Source organism: Chrysochloris asiatica, unplaced genomic scaffold (genome assembly GCF_000296735.1).
Source record: "Chrysochloris asiatica unplaced genomic scaffold, ChrAsi1.0 scaffold00006, whole genome shotgun sequence".
NCBI lineage: Eukaryota > Metazoa > Chordata > Mammalia > Afrosoricida > Chrysochloridae > Chrysochloris > Chrysochloris asiatica.
Window position 1 is genome coordinate 9639143 of NW_006408524.1, and position 20189 is coordinate 9659331.

At 41.0% G+C, this 20189-nt stretch overlaps 1 protein-coding gene across 2 annotated transcripts in view; it reads right to left on the minus strand.

Annotated features, from left to right (window-relative positions):
- The window catches only part of POU6F2 (POU class 6 homeobox 2), a 587859-nt gene that overhangs the window by 408440 nt on the left and 159230 nt on the right, over positions 1-20189 (minus strand). For both annotated transcript variants that reach the window (XM_006832118.1, XM_006832117.1), the window contains exon 2: positions 2929-3020. In XM_006832118.1, coding sequence (XP_006832181.1) covers positions 2929-3020 — 92 coding nt within the window. The remainder of the gene's footprint in view (positions 1-2928; positions 3021-20189) is intronic.

Sequence of the window (20189 nt, forward strand, 5' to 3'; positions counted from 1 at the left end):
AAAGATGAGGCTTTCTACTCCCGTAAAGATTTACACCCTCAGAAACCCTGTACAGGGTCGCTATGGGTCGGAACTGATTCAATGGCACTTAACAACAACAACATAAAATTATATATTTGATATATATATAAAATTTTAAAATTTGTTATAACTCGAATATATTTTATCCAGTTGAAATATACTGGGCAGTAGACATGTTTTGATGCAAGTTGTGGGACACTGTGCCCGGGATGATATAGGATGGATTCCTGCCCTGGCCAAGCAGGATAACAGGAAGAGCCATTTGATCTCAGAATTCTTGAACTAGCGCTTATTTCCTACCCTTGTAAGTGATGTGCCACAGTGTCCATATTTTTCTCAGCAGAACGAATACAAAACTCATATTGAAGAGTTTCCGGTGTGTTTTTTTTATTCTAATATACAAATGGGTCGTTAAATATAGGCAAAGTAGAAAGATGAGGCTTTCTGTTCCTGTGAAGATCTAAAGCCTTGGAAACCCTCTACGGGGTCGCTGTGAGTCGGAACTGACTCTACAACACTTAACAACAACAACAACATTTTGCTTTGGAGTCCACAATGATGCAAAAGGTGAAGTGCTCAGCTGCTAACTGAATGGTTAGAGGTCCCAGTCCATGCCGAGGTGCCTGGAAAGAAAAGCCTCATCACCTACTTGTGAAAGCTCAGTCACTGAAAATCCTCTCTAGCAGTTCTACTCCGACACACACGTGGCATTGCCATGCGTTGGAGTCAACTCCATGCCAACTGGCTTTATTCTGATGCTCCTTGTTGTTGTTGTTAAATGCTGTCAAGTCGGTTCTGACTCATAGCGATCCTGTAGAGGGTTTCTGAGGAGCAGCTGGTGGGTTTGAACTGTCAACCTTGTGGTTTGAAGCCCAATGCTGATCCTACAGTGCCACACCAGGAGTCTAATGGTTAATGGATTCAGTAATACTACTAATGAGGTGAGGAGAGGTTAAGTAACTTGTTCAAAGTCCCAGATCTCACAGGTAGTGGGGGGGGGGGGGGGGGGGGGGGAGGAGTTCAAGTCTAGGCAGCTCTTTCTCTTCCCCATGTCTTAATTCATGGAGCAGAATAAGTGGGGCTGTTGTAGTTGGTGAATGGGGGTGTGGTGAGGGTCAAGTCTACTGATTGGCCATTACTTGTAGCCTCCCTGCCAAGTCCCTACTGAGAGACCGACATCTGAGGGCACCATATGATTGCATGCAGCATTGTTTTAAAACAACTGTCCAGACTGTAAGGAGCTCTGGTAATGTAGTGGTTACGAATCAGGCTGCTAACTTCAAGGTCGGCAGTTCGAAACTACCAGCCATTCAACAGGAGAAAGATGAGGCTTTCTGCTCCCATAAAGATTTACAGCCTCAGAAACCCTGTGCAGGGTCACTATGAGTCGGAACCCACTCCACGGTACTTAACAACAACAACAATCCAGACCGTGGGTATAGCTCCTAATGCATTTGCTACAACTTTATTAAATCCATACAAAATCATTTTTTCTCCCTTAAGTGCTATCCTAATGAACACAATAAACATACTTTGAGGCTAAGAATAAAATCAATTGTTAGCCTCAGCTCTGGGTGTTATATCCCAGCCAGTAGTAGTAGTATGGTGAGAGAAAAGACAAATGGGTAGCTTTCAGACTGTGTAAAGCCACAGATTTGAGGGTGTTAGCCTACAGCATTTTTCAAAAACAGTATTTGAGGGTTTAAATTAGGGCACATACCTGACAGTTTGTCTCAGTCTCCACCACTTCTCACTGTCCTGGGTGTGTTTTGTTAGTTGTATAAGAAGCAGTAGAATGAGGTAACGGGGCATGTGCATGCACACACACATAAGCACACATTCACACACAGTGTTTGTTGCTGGTGGCAGGTGCTGGTCAAGTTGGTTCTGACTCATAGCAACCCTGTATAGGGTTTTCCCAAGAGCAGATGATGAGTTTGAACAGCTGATCTTGCAGTGCAAACAGACCTTATGAAAGGTGTGAGACTAACAAAGCTGTTTCCACGATCCCTGATAAGATCCCCGTTAGGCAACCACAAGTGAGTGGACATCTTCCTGGGCTTCATATTCATGGCATTTTGGGGGGATGTCGGGATCTAATGCCATTGAGACACACTGTGACAAATGGATCAAGAAAGCCAAGACCAACCCCAAATCTAAACTTGGGTTTTCTAGCCTTGAACTGATGCGTCATCAGTGTGCTGGAAGTGATTATTTTCCAGGAACAACCATGACAGCAAAAGGGGAGTGGGGGGAGGTCAAGCTTCACCTTCTCTTTCCATAAAAGTGAAGTCAACTGTGACTGCTTCAAACCAAAAGACAGAGGCCCAGCCTTTTATAATTGTGTTCTACATCTCCATATAACCCACAGCAGGCTGCAAAAACAAATATTGTACTTTAAAAAATAATGAATGTATTTCTTTATTAATGCAGGAGCTGTGTGATGTACAGTATTGTCAAACCCAATAAGCTGAACTTGCATTAAAATTGCATTAACTCTTTTATATTAAATCACATCTTGTATTTCAAAAATGGCTATAGTAAGGTTGAAATAACTTAATTTTCTTCACACTCCAGTCATTAAAGTTTTACTTTCTAGAAAACTGCATGGTAACCAAGAGCACAGTTGTGAGGGTTTTGAGAGAGAGAGAGAGGGAAAAAAAAAAAAGGTTTCCAAATGATTAAAACCAACATTTCCTTTAAAAAGAGAGAAGAGTTTTGCAAACACATTTTTTCTTGATTGTACCTAATAAATAATGTAACCATACAGCTTCTCACACAAAAATTTATCACCATCTTTGCTCGGTTGGAGTTAATTGGATTTAACTCATTATTATTTATTTGGTTATTTATATGGCTGAATCATCCTAAATGTACCCGAATGGAAAGCAGTTGAGAGATACTGACCTGTGGCCCAACTGGGTATGTGGGGTGGGTCTGACTGGTCTGGTGTTGGTCAGGGGTGCCTGGATCTGAAGGTACTAGGTTTCCTCTGGCCCCTGAAATTCAAAAGAAAAGTGCTTCATTCATATAAGATCCAGTCTAGAAACTTCCCATAATCCCATTTTCCTGTGATGTCACATCACATTAAGGCACAAATTATATGCCACAGTGGTTTACCCATTCCTCAAATCATTTATCAACTGCATACATTATGCTAACGGGCATTCAGGATGGCCAAATCCATTTCTAGAGGTAGAGGATTTGACAGTCGTGAAAATGACACTATCATCAGTTGTGATGATGATTTGTTGTTGTTAAGTGCCATCGAGTCGGGTCCGACCCATAGCGACCCTGTACAGGGTTTCCGAGGGTGTAAATCTTTACGGGAGTAGAAAGCCTCATCTTTCTCCCACGGAGCAACTGGTAGTTTCGAACCGCTGACCTTAAGGTTCGCAGCCCGATTCGTAACCACTACGCTACCAGAGCTCATATATATCCGCTTTCACAGAGCACCAGTGCTTCCCATATGTGGGAAACTATCCTTTATGTATAGCACAGCAACAGCTAGTATGATTTCCCCAAATCATAACAAAATGTGATCTCAGATATGACCAAACACATCTATGTTGTTGTGTGCGTGGTTGGTTGGTTCCAATTCACAGCAACCTTGTACAGGGTTTCTGAGGCTGTAAATCTCTCCAGGAGCAAAAATCCTCCTCATCTTTTTCCCTTGGAGCAACTGGTGGATTCAAAAACCTGTCGCTGTGGTTAAGAGTCTAACATTACGCCAACGAAGTTCCACAGCACATCGAGAGGACCCCTTACTATGGATTTCCTCCATCTCCATATCTTAGCCCGTTCCTTTCAGGATCTTATGAATGTGTTTTCTAACAACAAAGCCTTGTCAATGACATCTTGTAAAAAGCTCTTAAAAAAGGATATGGATCTCCTTAAGCAAATTTTCTGGGTGCTAACTGAAATCTGGAGTCCTTGGGTTGTCAAATGAAATGGTTGGAGGTTTGAACCCACCCAGAGGCATATCAAAAGAAAGGACTGAAAGTCATCCTCTGAAAAAATAGTCATTGAAAACCCTATGGAGTAATTCTATTCTGACACATAGGGTGGCCATGGGTTGAAATTAACTTAATGGCAGTTTTGATTTCGTTTTTTTAAATTGAAATCGTTGTAACCCCACACTGATTTTAGGGAGCTTCACTATGCTAGACATAGATCACAACTGACTTCTTTTACTGGGCTCCTACAGGATTGTTAACATCAGTGTTGGTGGTTCAAACCCACCAGCTGCTCCTCAGAAACCCTGTACAGTTTAAGTGCAATTGAGTTAACATGACTCAATTGCATTTAAAAACATCATTGGATATCATTGCATGAAAAATGCAATACCACCAAAGTAACAATTCTTTTGAACCTTTTTAAACATTATAGTTTCTGTCTGTGTTCTTTATACTGTGTTGCAGGACAAACTACATTGGGTAAGATATGAGCAGCAGCAACAAATACATAAATAAATAAACCAATAAGCAAATAAACCAGCAGCAATTTTGGAGGTTTCTCAATTGGTAACTTTTGTTTTCTTGCATTTTCTGAAGGGTGGGGAATGGGTTGAGATCCAATTCCAAGCAGAATTTAGCAAGATCCTTGTTCCTGATGTTTGTCCTATGAGTAGAAAGTGGGAGACCTGTTTACTGGCATGCCATAGATGACAAAGGAAAAAAGAAACAAAAAACTAAAAAGGATAAGATTCTGTCACACTTATAAATTTTGAAGAAGGTATTATTGGCTCATTTAAAACAAATTCTTCTATATATTCTCCAAAGGGACAGACTCATAAATAATGGAAATGTGGAAAAAATAGTTGAGCACATTAAGCTACAAATAAAATTGACTGCTACATATTATTCAATTGACTTCTATCTCCACTGCAATGTGTCAATCATAACAGCATTTTATAATAGGATTAAGCAATAAATGTGCAAAGCCATTATGCAGAAATCTGAAAATCTGATTAATTTGTAATATTTTTTTGTGTGCAGAAAGTCAGAAACGGACATTGCTTGGGGAATACTTACAAGCATTCTATTGAAATTTCTAAATTGATTTGGAACAAACTAATAAAAACACAGACTTGCTGACATTTTATAAAGTGAATTCTGTCAAAATATGTTTGGCATTTTAATGATTGCTGTCATTTAATAACAAGGGTAAGATGACCTACCACAAGATGCCAACAATTTCCCCATAATGTGCAGGAGAGGAACTTTGTCCTAAATGTTTTCTATCTGATTCACTTTTTATGCTTGAAAAGCTGGGTATTTTAGACTCGAGGGTACATTATCACTGTATACCTCCTGATCCCTGGTCTTCTGTTTGCACATTGGTTTTTTTGCCTTAAAGTTCTCAGCAGAGTCCTCCATAGTTTTATAGAGCTAACCAGTCCTAATATAATGTTTTTGGTCAAATATTCAGTTTAGGTAAATTCTCAGATGACTGCAAATCCACTTCAGTTTAGTCGGTTTTTTAAGGCTTTCTTTAAAACATATATATGTATAGTTGTCTCTAGAACAAGGTAATTGTATAAGACATAGAAAAACAGACAAATCTTTTAAAATAATTAAAAACATCCATATCTTAATTCTTCTTCTGCTTCAGATATTTAAATATTTGCCTGTTTTTCTATGTATTATATAATTATCTTGTTCTAGAGAAAACTATATATATATATATTTTTTTTTTTTTTTTTGAAGAAAGCCTTAAAAAAAGACTAAACTGAAGTGGATTTGCAGTCATCTGAGAATTTACCTAAACTGAATATTAGAACAAAAGCAGTATGTTAGGCACTTAACAACGTAACAACAACATATCTTAATTAATATATGCTACAGCATACTATCCCATTTCATATTCCTTTCATGCGTGCCTGGCTCACTTTTTTATTGTGTTACGAAGGACGGACCAGTGGCAAGTTCAGGATCTGCCTCATGCAAGTACTGTAACCACAGACTTGTGTGTTTGTTACACTTAGCTCCATCTAGATTCCACTTGCTTACATTTTATTCTTTGTGGCTGGAGGCCCTTCCCCGTGCACAGTAGCTTGTTCTGAGACTGGTTATTCTTAGAAACCATGTTTGGTTCAGTACAGGGCAATTCCACACAATTTCATGTGTAAAATGAAGTCTTTCACAGACTCTAAAGGAGATTATGTATGCTCTCCTGCCTGGATCAAAAAGTAATGTTTCTTCTTAATGCGCATCTCCATTTTCCCCAAACACATGTATCACGCTTAACCTTGTAGCACCGTAAAGTCATCTGTCTGGTCATAAAGCGTCTTCTGAATCAGATGCTGTCTTGGAGTCAGAGGGGGAATCCAGCAGTCAGAAGGAATAAGTGAAGTCAGCTAAGGGGGTCAGAGAGATTTAGAGCAACGCTTAGACATACATTAGAAAAGAATTTGAGGCTCGATGTTTTCTATGGGCATACACAAGAAACTTTGAATGAGATGGGCAGGTCCCTCTTGGTCCACAATTGAGGAAACAGGATTAGAATGTTACGTCCCTGCAGACCCAGGGAGTCCAGGGATGGACTCTGCACTTTGTACAGAAGTGAATATTCTCAGTCTTTAAGACAATATTTAAGGAGCTCTGGTAGTGTAGTGGTTACGAATCGGGCTGTGAACCGCAAGGTCAGCAGTTCGAAACTACCAGCTGTTCCACGGGAGAAAGATGAGACTTTCTGCTCCTGTAAAGATTTATAGCCTCAGAAACCCTGTACAGGGTCACTATGAGTCAGCACCAACTCCATGGCACTTAACAACAAGAAGACAATATTTATGGGCTTTATTGAAGGCAGTGGGTCAGAGGTACAATTCCTGGTCAATGCATCTTCAGTGCAGTCACTGCCCATATGCCAGCTGAAGCTTGTGCGTTACTCTAATGCTGAACAAATTTCAGCAGAGGTTCTAGACTAGGAAAGACTAGAAAGAAAGTCCTGGTAATGTACTTCTGAAAATCAGCCACTGAAAACCTTATGGAGCACCATGAGACCACCACAAGTGGGAATCAACTTGACAGTAACTGATATGCATGGATTCTATTCAGGCAGGGGCTGTGTTCACTGGCTCACCATTTTATCCCCACTCAGTAGGGGAGGCATTTTATACATATTTATTGAATATTCGTTTAGGAGAACATTAGGTTTTGAAGTGGTATCATTCCTTTAAGATAGGCATTGATACTCACGTGACTGCTTACCAATGTTGAGCCATGTTGTTGTCATCAAGTTGATTTCAACTCATGGCAGCACCAGGTTGTAGATATCTATAAATTATTAGCTTACTGGTAAATTCTACCTTAATTCTAATTTTGGTTTAAAAACCAGTTTAGTGCTGGGGTTATAAGAGAAGAATTTTTAAAAATTTCAACTGTCTTAGTTTAGCTCTGACATTTAACTGTTGTTGTTAAATGCTGTCGAGTCTGTTCTGACTCACAGTTTCCCTGTCTAGGGTTTCTGAGGAATAGCTGGTGAGTTTGAACTACTAACCTTGCAGTTCACACTGACCTTGTGGTCCAGTGCTTATCTTACAACGCCACATCGGGACTCCGACACTTAACTTGGTGTGTGAATTTGAGAGAAGTGTTCAACACCTTTATGCATTAGTTCTCCCTTGTATAAGATGGGGATAATAATAGTATCTACTTCATAGTGTTGCTATTGTTAGGATTGTAAATTGCTTGGGATACTGTCTACCAGCTACATTAAGTACTATTATTATTGGCTCATATTTAATATGGAGTCCTGGTGTGGCACTTTAGGATCATGCACCAGACAGAAAGGTTGGTTTAAACCACAAAGTCTGTGCTTCAAACTCACTAGCTGCTCCTTGGAAACACTATACAGGGTCTCTCTCTATGAAACAGAATCAACTTGATGTCACTTAACAACAACAATATTTCATATGACAATCTTTAATATTATTTAATTTGTTCATAATAGTCACTTTCCCTAAGACATATCAATACAAAGTATTGTCCTTATATATAAGCTACATTCCCTCACACAAACCATTATCTAAGATAGTGCTGGGAAATGAACATCCTAGGATAGAAGACACACAATACACAGTGGCTCCAACACTGCACAATAGTGTTCCCTGTAGGATGTTCGTTTTAACATTCGTGGGGAACATGAGTTGGAAGTAACTTAAGGCAACTAACAACGACAGATACATATTTGAGAAAGTAAAACCAATTTGCGATGAGAAAGCAGCAATTGTTAGAAAGCAGTAAATGCATTAACTCTGACCTTGACGCCCCTTCTTCCCCCTCCGACCCCCACCCCACCTAGCCTGTCCCCACTGTTGGAGTCCTGTCACTCAGGACCACTGAGACCTGCAAGCAGCTTTGCAGGTTTCAGAGGTGAGGTCAACATTGTAAAGACAATGTGGAGTGAATGTGTCAAGCAAGTCAACACAATCCAACAAACTGACAGATGAATGGAGAACATATTGTGGTGTTGTAGAAGCAGCAATGGGCTGTGAACCACAAGGTCAGCAGTTCAAACACACCAGCAATTCCTTGAAAACTCTATACAGGGTCTCTAGGAAGTTTCCTATACAGGAACCAACTCAATGGCACTTAACAATAAAACAAAACAATGTATTCATTGAAATGACTCAGTGGCATCTAACAATAACAAATATATATTCATGAAGTAAGAATAGAATATTTATTTAATATATAAGCATATATATTAAATACAAGGGTCTCTGGTAGCACTGTAGGATAAGCACTGAACTGTGAACCAAACAGGTTGGCAGTTCAAACCCACCAGCCACTCCACAGGAAAAATATGAAGCTTTCTGCTCCTTTAAAGATTTACAGCAACAACCAACTTAACACCAATAACATATATCAAATATACACAAGGACAGTATATAATTAAATATGATAAATTTTTAGAGACTACAGTATCTCTTATGTATTCGAAAAATGAAACAACTCTACACCGCAGTATAAAGTTTTTAATTTGTTTCCCTTTTTGGAGTTGACTCTTCCAAATCAGTCATTTGAAGAAATAAACATATTTGTCTTCTGTAGAAGGTATACTCTTTTCTGGCACTTACTAGGTTACCTTTGAAAAGAGGATATGGGGGCTATGGTAGATTGTGAAGGAAACAGAATTGCAAATATGAATTGCTCACCCCAAACAAACAAGTCTCATATTTCTCCCCTGTGTCAGCCATTCCTCCAAAGTACAGTATATGGAAGCTTCCCTTGTTAACGGCCAATGCATTTTTAATGAATCTGCTTCTTCAGATGGAGAGCTTGGGTTTCTGTCTTCTGTGCATTAGCACAAACATAATCACATGAAGGTCATGGAGATGGCTCCACTTTCTCTGGTATTCATACCCTTCTAACCCACTGTTTGCAGTTTTCTCCAGTGAGTGAGGTAATGCAAAGGTGACTTATTATAAGATGGACAGTTGAATTCATTATTATTTCATGTTGGGCACAGGAACCCCAGCTAAGCAGAACAGAGTCCTCTCTAAATTAAACTTCCCTTTCTTTCAATTTCTTCAAGATTACTAAATGCCAAGGAGGAGTAGAGGTATCTATACAAGTCTTTTCAGAGTCACAGTGGCAGTGTTGGCCACTGTTTATTGTCAGTCCGGATTCTTTTTTTTTTTGTAAGTTACACTGTCAGTTACGCGTCATTTCTGCCAATGAGGCCTAGAGAACAGAAACTGTCTGATGATGTCAATGAGAAAGATGAATTCCTTTATTCTCCCATTGCTGTTAATTGCCATTGAATCACTCCTAGACTCATGCTGACCCCTGACTCGTGATGACCTGAGGCATAGTGGAACAGGATGCTGCCCAATCTTGTGCCATACCCATAACTAGTCACAGATTAGACCACTGTGATCCACAGGGTTTCATTGGCTGATTTTTGGAAGTAGTTTTCCAGGTCTTTCTTCCTAGTCTGCCTTAGTTTTGAGGCTCCACTGAAACCTGGTCCACGTCATAGTAACATACAGGTTTCCACTAACAGATAAGTAGTGGCTGGCCATGAGGTTCACAGATCATATGGCCAATAAGAACCCTATCACTGACCACCAGGGCCTTAATTTTATTCTCCAAAAATCAAACAGCAACAAAACCTCATTGGTCTCTAGTAGCTTGACTTGTGGCCACCCCATGTGTTACAGAGCAGAACTGCTTCGTAGGACTTTCTGGGCTGTATTCTTCATGGAAACAGATCACCAGGTCTTTCTTCGGCTGCGTGGCTGGGTAGGTTCAAACCACTAGCCTCTAGGTTAGTAGTCCAGCACAAACCGCTATCCAGGGACCTTTGATTCTTCTAATCGGCGACTACTGTGACTCCCTGAAGAGTGTAGCCCAGTTTTGAGCGAGGTGTCTAGGTCCTCAGTGGTTCTAAATGCTACTGATGTTTAGTGCCATCGAGTCAGTTCTGATTCATAGCAAATGTTGTATAGGGTTTCTGAGGAGCAGCTGGTGGATTAGAACCAGCTACCATGTGGTTCACAAATGCTATAACAGTTACATATGTAAAAATGAAGTCAATGTGAGATTTGGGGTGCTTATCTTTGTAAAAGTGTGGCACTGTAGGATCAGCATTAGATTGCTAACCACAAGGTTGAGGGTTCAAACCTACTAGCCACTCCTTGGTAAGTCATAACTGACTCGACGGCACTTAACAACAACAACATCTGGGTGAAAAGCAGCTTTCGTGGGACAGTAGCTAATGTGCTAGTCTGTTAACGAAAAGGTCGCCATTCTAATCCACCAGCTGCTTGGAGGGAGCACAACTTTAAAGATGTCTGTTTCCATAAAGATCACACCTTTGGGAACCCTATAGGACCATTCTGCTGCGTCCTAAAGGGCTGCTATGAATCAGAATAGACTAAAATGGTGATAAGCTCCTTTTTGTTTTGTTTTTAATCTGAGTAAAGCATAAAAAGAAATATTACAAATCCTTTATTTGGACTGATTATCTAAAGATTTTAAAAATACCTATCTAAAATTATTCAGATAACTATTTCAGTTCTTCAGCTGCATATTATAGAAGTTTTGAAGAGGCTTTTCTCCCTCAAAATTTACTAAATCTCCCTTCAGTTTTCCTCCACCAATTTTTTTTATCATGTTTGTTTTCACATCCATCTAATAAATGTGGAGCTGAGCTCCTTTGATACTCAGTCCAATAAAGGTCTCAATTTCTGTAAATGCTTCCTCTCCAAGAAGAGATTGAAAAAGAGAGAGTCATCAAACATACTTTAGTGGGATTCCATGACATACTGGTGGCAAGCCGAGAGCTTTAGGGTATGGAGTCTTCTTTGAGTATTGTGTTCTACAAGAGTGTAAGTTCTTTCAGGGCAAACAAATGGTCTCATTTCATCTTTCTATCTCCTGCCAGCCTTGGTGTGTATCTGTGCATGTATGTATTAGGTGGCTTTAAAAAAGTTCCAGAAAAATGGAATTAAATGATGGTGGGATTTTTCTATGAACTTTTTGAAGTCCCCACATACGTACATTGGTATTTTTGCATGCAGTAGTAGGTTAGCAAGGAGCTCTGGTAGCGTAGTGGTTACGAATCGGGCTGCGAACCTTAAGGTCAGCAGTTTGAAACTACCAGCTGTTCCGTGGGAGAAAGATGAGGCTTTCTGTTCCCATAAAGATTTGCACCCTCAGAAACCCTGTACAGGGTCGCTATGAGTCGGTTCCGATTCCACGACACATAACCACCACCACCACCAGTAGGTTAGCATTCTCAAAATGAGGAAAACAGCAAAGTCAACTGAAACCATCCAAACACCTGAAAAAGGTTTATCTAATTTTAATACTGTTTGTTTAAATCTAAGAAACCTTGCTAATTTTAACACACTTGTTTCGGGAAAAGAGCATTTACAAAACAATTGCTTTGGGCCCACCCTTGACATGTCCCTCAGTTCAGACATGGACTCTTTCCTCTTACTTGAAAATGGACAGGAACCTTGGATGGCGGGTCGTGCATATCCTGTGTTTTTTCACCCATCAATGGCTTCTTGTATGCATCATCATGCTTAACTCTATGCCAGGGCTGGTGGCATAATGCATAGGGCTCAGGGCAAAATGAAAGTATAAGAAGTCACCCACTCCCCTGAGGCTATGGTCCCAACCCTCTGCCGATGGGTAACTTCCGATGGATTGCAATTTCAGTGCTGGGATACAGAAGCAAGAGGTCCCTTCTTCATTACCTGATGCATGCTTGCACCTTTTCCACACCTAAGTCCAGGCCTCTGTGAAAGGTGGAAGAGGCAGAGTTGCAATGAGACTCGGGCTCTCGGGGCCCCAGAGGACTAGGGGTAAAAGATGGGCAGTGAGAACTTGCCTATCCCTGGGCAATGAGGAGGTGGTATGAGGCAGAGGGACAAAGACTGTGCGGTCCCCCCTACCCACCCACATGCTCCCTCATCTCATCAGATTTCACAAATCCAAAGATAGATTCATTAAAGACATACCCTCAGAACATCGAACGTCAATGACTGTGGCCTGGTAACAGGCTAAGAAGCATGGTCTGCCCACAGCTCACTATAACTTCCATTGACACAGTTTCTATAAAATTTGGGATTACTAGCTTTCCTGGTGTGGTGCTGTAGAGTAAGCACTGGGCTGCTAACCACACGGTCAGTGGTTCAGTCCCACCAGCTGCTCCTTGGAAGCCCTATACAGCATCCCTGAGTCTGATTCGACAGCTCACAGAAGCATTTTAAAAATACATTTAAAGTTCTTAATAATTCCTGTGTGGGAGAAGGTTTTAACTAAATCAATTGCTTTGTCTTGGTTTGCTTATGTTGTCTCATTTGGCTATGGTGAGGAGGCTGGATGGGAGAGAAAATCTCCACTGCTATTAGGCAAAGTATCTTACTGTTAGAAAGGTAGATCTCTAACTGAAAACAGGCATTGTCATAGTCACATGACTTTTATGTTAAATCTTTAAGGAAGTAGACAAACATCTTCCTCCTTGTGAGTAGCTGGTGGGTTCACTTTTCATTTAGGAGTCCAGTGCCTAACCCACTGCACCACCAGGACTCCTTGAGCTATGACAAAATCATTACTTCAAATGAAATGATAGCCTATGGGTGCAATTGCTTTTGGAACACATGGTGCAAGAAGAGCTCATAGACCACAAACACAGAAAACTTGAATTTTCCATCCACAATGGCTGCGTTTATGGGTGCAATGAGCAGGTCATTAGATTATTATACTGTAAAAGTGGCAGGGAGGCAGTGTCTAACCTCCACTGACTTCAAAGTGGGGAAGGAGAGTGAGATTCAACATCAGCCCAGGGCTAACTCCTATGAGACTGAGGTCAGACATGCCTCCTTCCTCCAAACTTTTTCACAAATTCTGACAGCAGCAGTCAACCCCAAGGCACCCGCTGCATCTCTGCTGGGTTTGAAAATTCATTGCGGTGGCCACACGGAACTCATAGACAATACTCATGACTCTGGGATTTATTAAGGCAGTTCACAGGCGACAATTCAGGATCTGAACTGTTCAAGACACAGTTCTTTGGTTAGAACAGACTCTTCCCAGATGTGCCTGATGACAAGCCTTTCTCTGGTCCTCAGCTTCTTGGCCTATGGCCTGCGCAGGCTATGTTACAAAGCTTTTTAGCACTGCTGGTAAAAGTCCAAAGAGAAGGCCGCTCTGTCATAAGCCTCAGTTTGAAAGGATTTAGCTCTGGTTCCCTGGGTCAGCAAACCTAGCCTTCCCCAATGAAGTGCCTGGAAGCACCTCCCTCAGCAAGCAAGGCTCCTGCTCAAAGGCACTCAGCTTCACTAGATCCTAGGGCCAGGAATCCCATCACTCTTATGCTCTGGTTCTCAATTTTGCTGCTGCTGCTCCTCTGAACTCCCCTGCCACTTCTCTATTGTCATAGTTTTCTGTCCTTGGACCAAGGAGGTTCAGTGCACAGGGAGCTTGGGACCTGAAGGAATGTGCTCCACTCCTGGCTCTTCACTCTGGATGACAATGAGATCCCCCCTCCCACTTCTGAGATAGTTCATTTTAAACCCAGTGAGATGGCAAACTGACCAACCTGTTTGTTGGAATTTTTTAACAGTCCCTGTTAGCCCTGTTTACAACCACTCACAAGTGAATCATAATCCTATTAGCATCTTTCCCCAACTTCTTATACCCAGACCCATTAGGAAAAGAGGAATTACACCTAATCCTCATGGTCTCATCTAGTGATTTGGTGGGAGTTACAAAGACTATGGATAGAAGAGCAGTACTGTGCAATTCACTGCACTGAACCAGCCATTCAGTGTCACAGGGTAGTCAAATTAAAGGAGAACATTACTAACTGTATGACCACCAGTAATCGTATTGCCGTTTCATTTTACCAAATTAAAACAACTTTTAAAAGCTGCCATGCAGTCCTAACATTATAAAACAAAGGTTTCAATATCCTTCTCCCACCCAAAGGCTGTATATACTCTGTCTAAATGGAATTGAGGAAATTTACCTAAAGGAGCTCTGGTAGCATAGTGGTTAAGAATCGGGCTGCGAACCGCAAGGTCAGCAGTTCGAAACTACCAGCCGCTCCGCGGGAGAAAGATGAGGCTTTCTGCTCCCGTAAAGATTTACAGCCTCGGAAATCCTGTACAGGGTCGCTATGGGTCAGAACCGACTCCACAGCACTTAACAACAACAACAACAACCCTAATGAAAAGCTCACTGCATTGTGCTCTGTTTCTCTCTTTATTTTCCTTCGGTATGTGACTCCTTTGTTTTCAACCACATGAGTCAGTCACAGGAGCATTCGGAAGTTTCTCATTGACTTCATACGATGTAAGGATTCTCTGGTAGCGTAGTGGTTACGAATCAGGCTGTGAACCTCAAGGTCAGCAGTTCAAAACTACCAGCTGTTCCACAGGAGAAAGATGAGGCTTTCTGCTCCCGTAAAGATGTACAGTCTTGGAAACCCTGTACAGGGTCACTATGAGTCAGAACCAACTCCACGGCACATAGCAACAACAACAAAAAGGATTCCCAGTATACTCCCTTTTGGACTTTTTCAGGTACAGGAAGTGAGAGAGTGACTGAAGGTATGTATCTTGGGCTTTCTGATGGAAGATCACGTCTTTATTCATTAGGCTACTCTATAGCTCAGATCTTTTATCAGATTTCAGAAGAACTTGTTTCAATTAAAGTCAAGCTTCACAGAACTCGCTTGGATTCTTTTTCATGATTATTTTAATGATGGTGGGCCACCAAGAGTCCACTGGCAGATGGGTGGAGGCTGTGGTAAGAAGTGTTGACTGGAAATTGAGCCCGGAGTTTCCACATGGAAGATGAGAATTCTACCACACAATGTCAGAGCCTTCAGATTCAAAGTGAGTTCCCGAGGCCAATAGAGTAGGCATCCTCTGACACCTTGTTGTCATTGAGTCTACTTCTACTTATGGCTCACGGCAGCCTAATCTGTAACAGAATGCATGTTAGTGGCCCTGGGCCATCTTCATGTTCACTGGTATAAATTCAGGTCCCATCCCACCCAGTTCATACTAAATCAGAATCTGTATTTTAACAAAAATCCCCAGGGTAACTCATAACCACCAGAGCAAAGTTTGAGAAGCACTGGTGATTCTGAGCATATTACATCTCTCTTCCCTCCCTCTCTTCCTTCCTTTCTTTCTTCTTTTTCCCTTAGATTGCATTTAAAATATAAACATTCATGAAACCCCAAACTTTTATCAGATCTTATATTTATCCCCACAGATGTCAGGGGATAGGAAAGTATGAGAATGAGAAGAGGCAATGTCCCGGAATCTCAATCACAGTAATCAACTTGGACCACTTCACACCCTGTGCAAGCTGGCTGGTGAGAGGAGACCCCAGGAAGAGTCTCACAGCAGGCAGAGCTGGCCTTCCCTTCTTAAAGGGAAGCATATTTACCCTTCTTTAAAACACAACAAAACCGATGCCAAATCTAGCCCCATGTCATTGCTCTGTGATTTATGGCAATTTTCCTGACCACTTTTTCCTTTCATATCCATATCTTTACTTTTCCATTTGTGAGGATTCATGGAAATAAAAGTCTTGGTCTCTCCATTTCAGTTATTTACTCTCAGAACACCGTCTTTGCAAAAGTAGCCAGAGCGCCACTTTTAAAAAAAAGGGAATAAAAATTTTAAATCTTTTAAAGCTGAAATAAAACTGCATTTCTACACAGACACTCCAAAAGGGTAGCATTTGCAATCATGCTTGCGTGCAACTGAAGATTCGTGAAAGTAGGGTCATTTAGAACTCAGCAAAGGACAGGAAGGGAATACCCCCAGAGGAATTACACTGCATGAAATTGTAGCATCACACCTAGTTAGCAGCTCCTTCAGGTAATGGAGCCTCTGAAACAGCACGACCACACAAAACCGTGAAGCCAGGGAAAGATGCCACACAACTCACTTTGGACAAATTGCCAAGAGCTACAAAATCTCCTTCGGAGATGGGTGACAGAAAAATCAGTTCTGTAATAAGATTAAGTAGTTCTAGGGTATAAAAACACACGTTAATGTCTCATCAATAGATAATCTTTTAGATTCTTTTTCTTTCTTTCTTTCCTTCTTGAGACTTGGTTATAAAAAACAGAACAGCCCAACAACTAGTCCAATTAATGTGTCTCTGAACATTTCTTTTCCTCTTAGCCTTTTTTTAAGCATTACTGTAATTGAAAAAGTATCTATTGCTGAAAGATGCTATTAGCTTGAGTGCATTCACAGAGTGTTATAGACTAATAGACTCAGGTCATATTCTTTTATCCTTTTAGCAAAGTATTATTTTGTTGTCCTCTTGTTCTGAAGATTTTGTTCCACTTAAAGTCAAATAGGACAAAAGCTTCCTCAGAACTCATTCAGATTATGGTACATCATTATTTTAACTCTGTTGCATGATCATATCAAGTGCCTAGTAATTTCCATTTGTTATATTAACTTACTTTTGAGTCTATGTCAGAGTTCATATCATAAAAAAATGCCCACTAAACATGAGTTGGAGTCAGACTATAATTTACAGGTTCTATGTCCAAATGTTTTTTTAATCTGATTTTTGAGTATTATATCTGGTTTCAGAACTGTAAGGTCAGAATTGAAAAAGGAGTAAATCTCTAAATACAATGGTGAAAATATGAACATTTTCTGTCAACTCCAATTGAGAACGACCCCCTATGTCTCAGAGTAGAACTGTGCTGTGCTTCATAGGTTTTGTTTTTGTTTTAATTTCCCAATTTTTATTTATTTTGTTGCTGTTGTTGAGAATATACATAGAAAAAACACCCCAAGTCATCAGTTTCTACATGTACAGTTTAGGGACATTGACTACATTTTTCTAGTTGGTCAACCATTCTTGTTCCCCATTTCTGAACTGACCCACTCCCATTAACATAAAGTCACTGCTCTCTAAGGTTCCTATCCAACCTGTCGAATTGCTGTTGTCAAATGAATCCCCTATAAATTGCTCTTAAAAGAGTATACTGCTCAAGGAAGATGTTTTTCTGCTAGCTAAGTCAAACCATTGTCTGGTTTTATGATGACTTCAAGGGATAGTTTTGGCTTAAAGATTATCTAAGGGCAATCGTTTCAGGTGTTCATCTACCTTCCACAGCTTCAAAAAGTCTAGAGCCTATGACAATTTGAAATTCTGTTTTTCATTTCTGCCCTTTTGATCAGGATTCTTCAATGCAATCTTTGATCAAAATGTTCAACAATAGTAACTAGGCATCATCAGGTTTTCTGGTCTCATGGGAAAAAGAAAGCAGTTGATCATGGAGGTAATTAGCCACAAATTCCCTATCTTCCTCCTATTCCTGCCTCTCTCGCTTTCTCTGTTGTTTCAGGTGACTAGAGACCAATTGCTGTGCCATGGTTGGCACTAGCAAACTTAGAAGACCCTAGTCATTATGGAATGAACTAGGATGTAGGAAAATACATCAAACACATTATTAGACCAATGCACTGAAATGCCATTGGTTTTCAGTGCCTGATTTCTCAGATATAGATTGCCAGATTGTTCTTCACTGTGCTTCTGGTTAGACTTGAACTCCAACCCTTATATTAGCAGCAGAGCATATTAACTGTTTGTGCCATGCAGGGAATCCCAGAGAAGAAGAGGTGTCCAGTTTTTAAATAGGATAAGCACTGGACTGCTAACTACAAGGTCAGTGGGTCAAACCCACTAGCCGCTCCTTGGAAACCCTGTACAGGATGGCTATGAGTCAGAACTGACTTAACAACACTTAATAAAAAGAAAATATATACATTTGGAGTCCTGGTGTGTCACCATAGGATAAGCACTGAGCTGCTAACTGCAAGGTCGGTGGTTCAAACTCACCAGCCACTCCTTGGAAACCCTAAACAGGGTTTCTATGAGTCTATGTTAAGTGCTATGACAGCACTTAACAACCTTAACAAGTGATGTCAAGTCAGTTCAGACCCATAGAAACCCTAGATAGGGTTTTCAAAGAGCAACTGGTGGATTTGAACCACCAATCTTGCTATTCAAACCAACCTTGCAGTTAAGTGCTTGTCCTACAGTGCCACACTAGAAGTATATGTGTATATAAGCATAGTGAGTCCATACAATAAGCACTGGACTGCGAACAAGTTCCTTGGTTTGAGCCCACCAGCCACTCCAAGGGAGAAAGATGAGGCTTTCTGCTCCAAACTGTTAACCACAAGGATGACAGTTCAAACCTACCAGCCGCTCTTAGAAACCCTATACAGGATCACAATGAGTCGCACCTGACTTGACATCACACACAACAACAACAACAACTTTTCTTCACTGTAAAATGGGAAGAATAATAGTACATACTTAAAGTTATGTAGTCTGTGGGGGATACAAGTAGTTTTCAACTGGCTGCTAAACTAAAGATTGAACCATCAAACAGCTCCATGAAAGAGAGACCTGGAGATCTATTCCCATAAAGATCACGGTCAAGAAAACCTTAGTGTCTACTGCCTGGTGTCACTATGAGTCAGAATCCATTCAACATCAACCAGTACTTTCCAACTGTGACAGCTACAATGTCGGGCACAGGTTTTGCTGTTGCTGTTCAGTGCTATTGAGTAAGTTACAACTCAAAGCAATCCTGTATCAGGTTTCTGAGGCTGTAAATCTTTTCAGGAGCAGAAAGCCTCATATTTCTCCCTCAGAGGGGCTTATGGGCTTGAACCACCTATCGTTGTGGCTCCCAGTCCAGTGGCACATGATAAATGGGCAATACAAGTTGGCTGTCATAATCAATCACTGCTGTTGGTAGCTACCACCAATTTGATTTGAACTCATGGCAATCTATGTGGAACAGAATGAAACGCTGTCCAGGGTGGCACCATCCTCATGTTCACCAACATGTTAGAGATCACCTGTGGGTCTGTTGTGCCAATCCAGCTCACCAAGGGGCTCCCACATCCTCTACTTCATCAGGCATGATGTCCTCCAATAGTGACTGACGCTTTGTAATCATGTGTCCGAAGAAGTGAATCAGATGATGCTCTGTTTTGAACTATCAGGTTCTCATTGGCTGATATTTGGGAGTAGATCACCAAGCCTTGCTCCATCATAGTCTGTAAACTTTGCTGAAACCTGTTCAGCAACATAGCATCACACAAACCTCCGCTGACACGACAGTCCAGTGGTGTCCATGCATGGAGTGAATGGCTAGAAATCGAACCTGGCTCTCTTCCTGAAAAGCAAGAATCCTAGCATTGAAAGGGGCACATAAAAATCCTACTATGTTTTCCCACTTCTCTTCGTTTACCAACTCACTCATTTCCAACCAATATTCACTGTCTTCCTGATAAGCTCCCTGGACCTCTGGGGCTTATTGCCTAGCGGGAAGCTAGACATCTGATAGTTTAGCAAATAATTATTTCCAGAGAGGCCCTGAATAACGCTCTAGGGAATACTGTTTCTGGGGTAGCACCAGGATTTCTCATTTAATTTCTACTAGTTGCCCCATCAAGGATAGATGTTTGGCATTCCCACCCCTTCCACACACAGAGTAGACAGAGATGGGCAACTTGGACATTGGATACCCAAATGGAGAGGGAGGGACTACAAAGGCAAGAAGTGACTGGCTTACAAGCTTTCAAGAGGGAACCTAGAGCTAGGGGGCATGGAGGAAGGCAGAATCAGCAGTGAGTACTA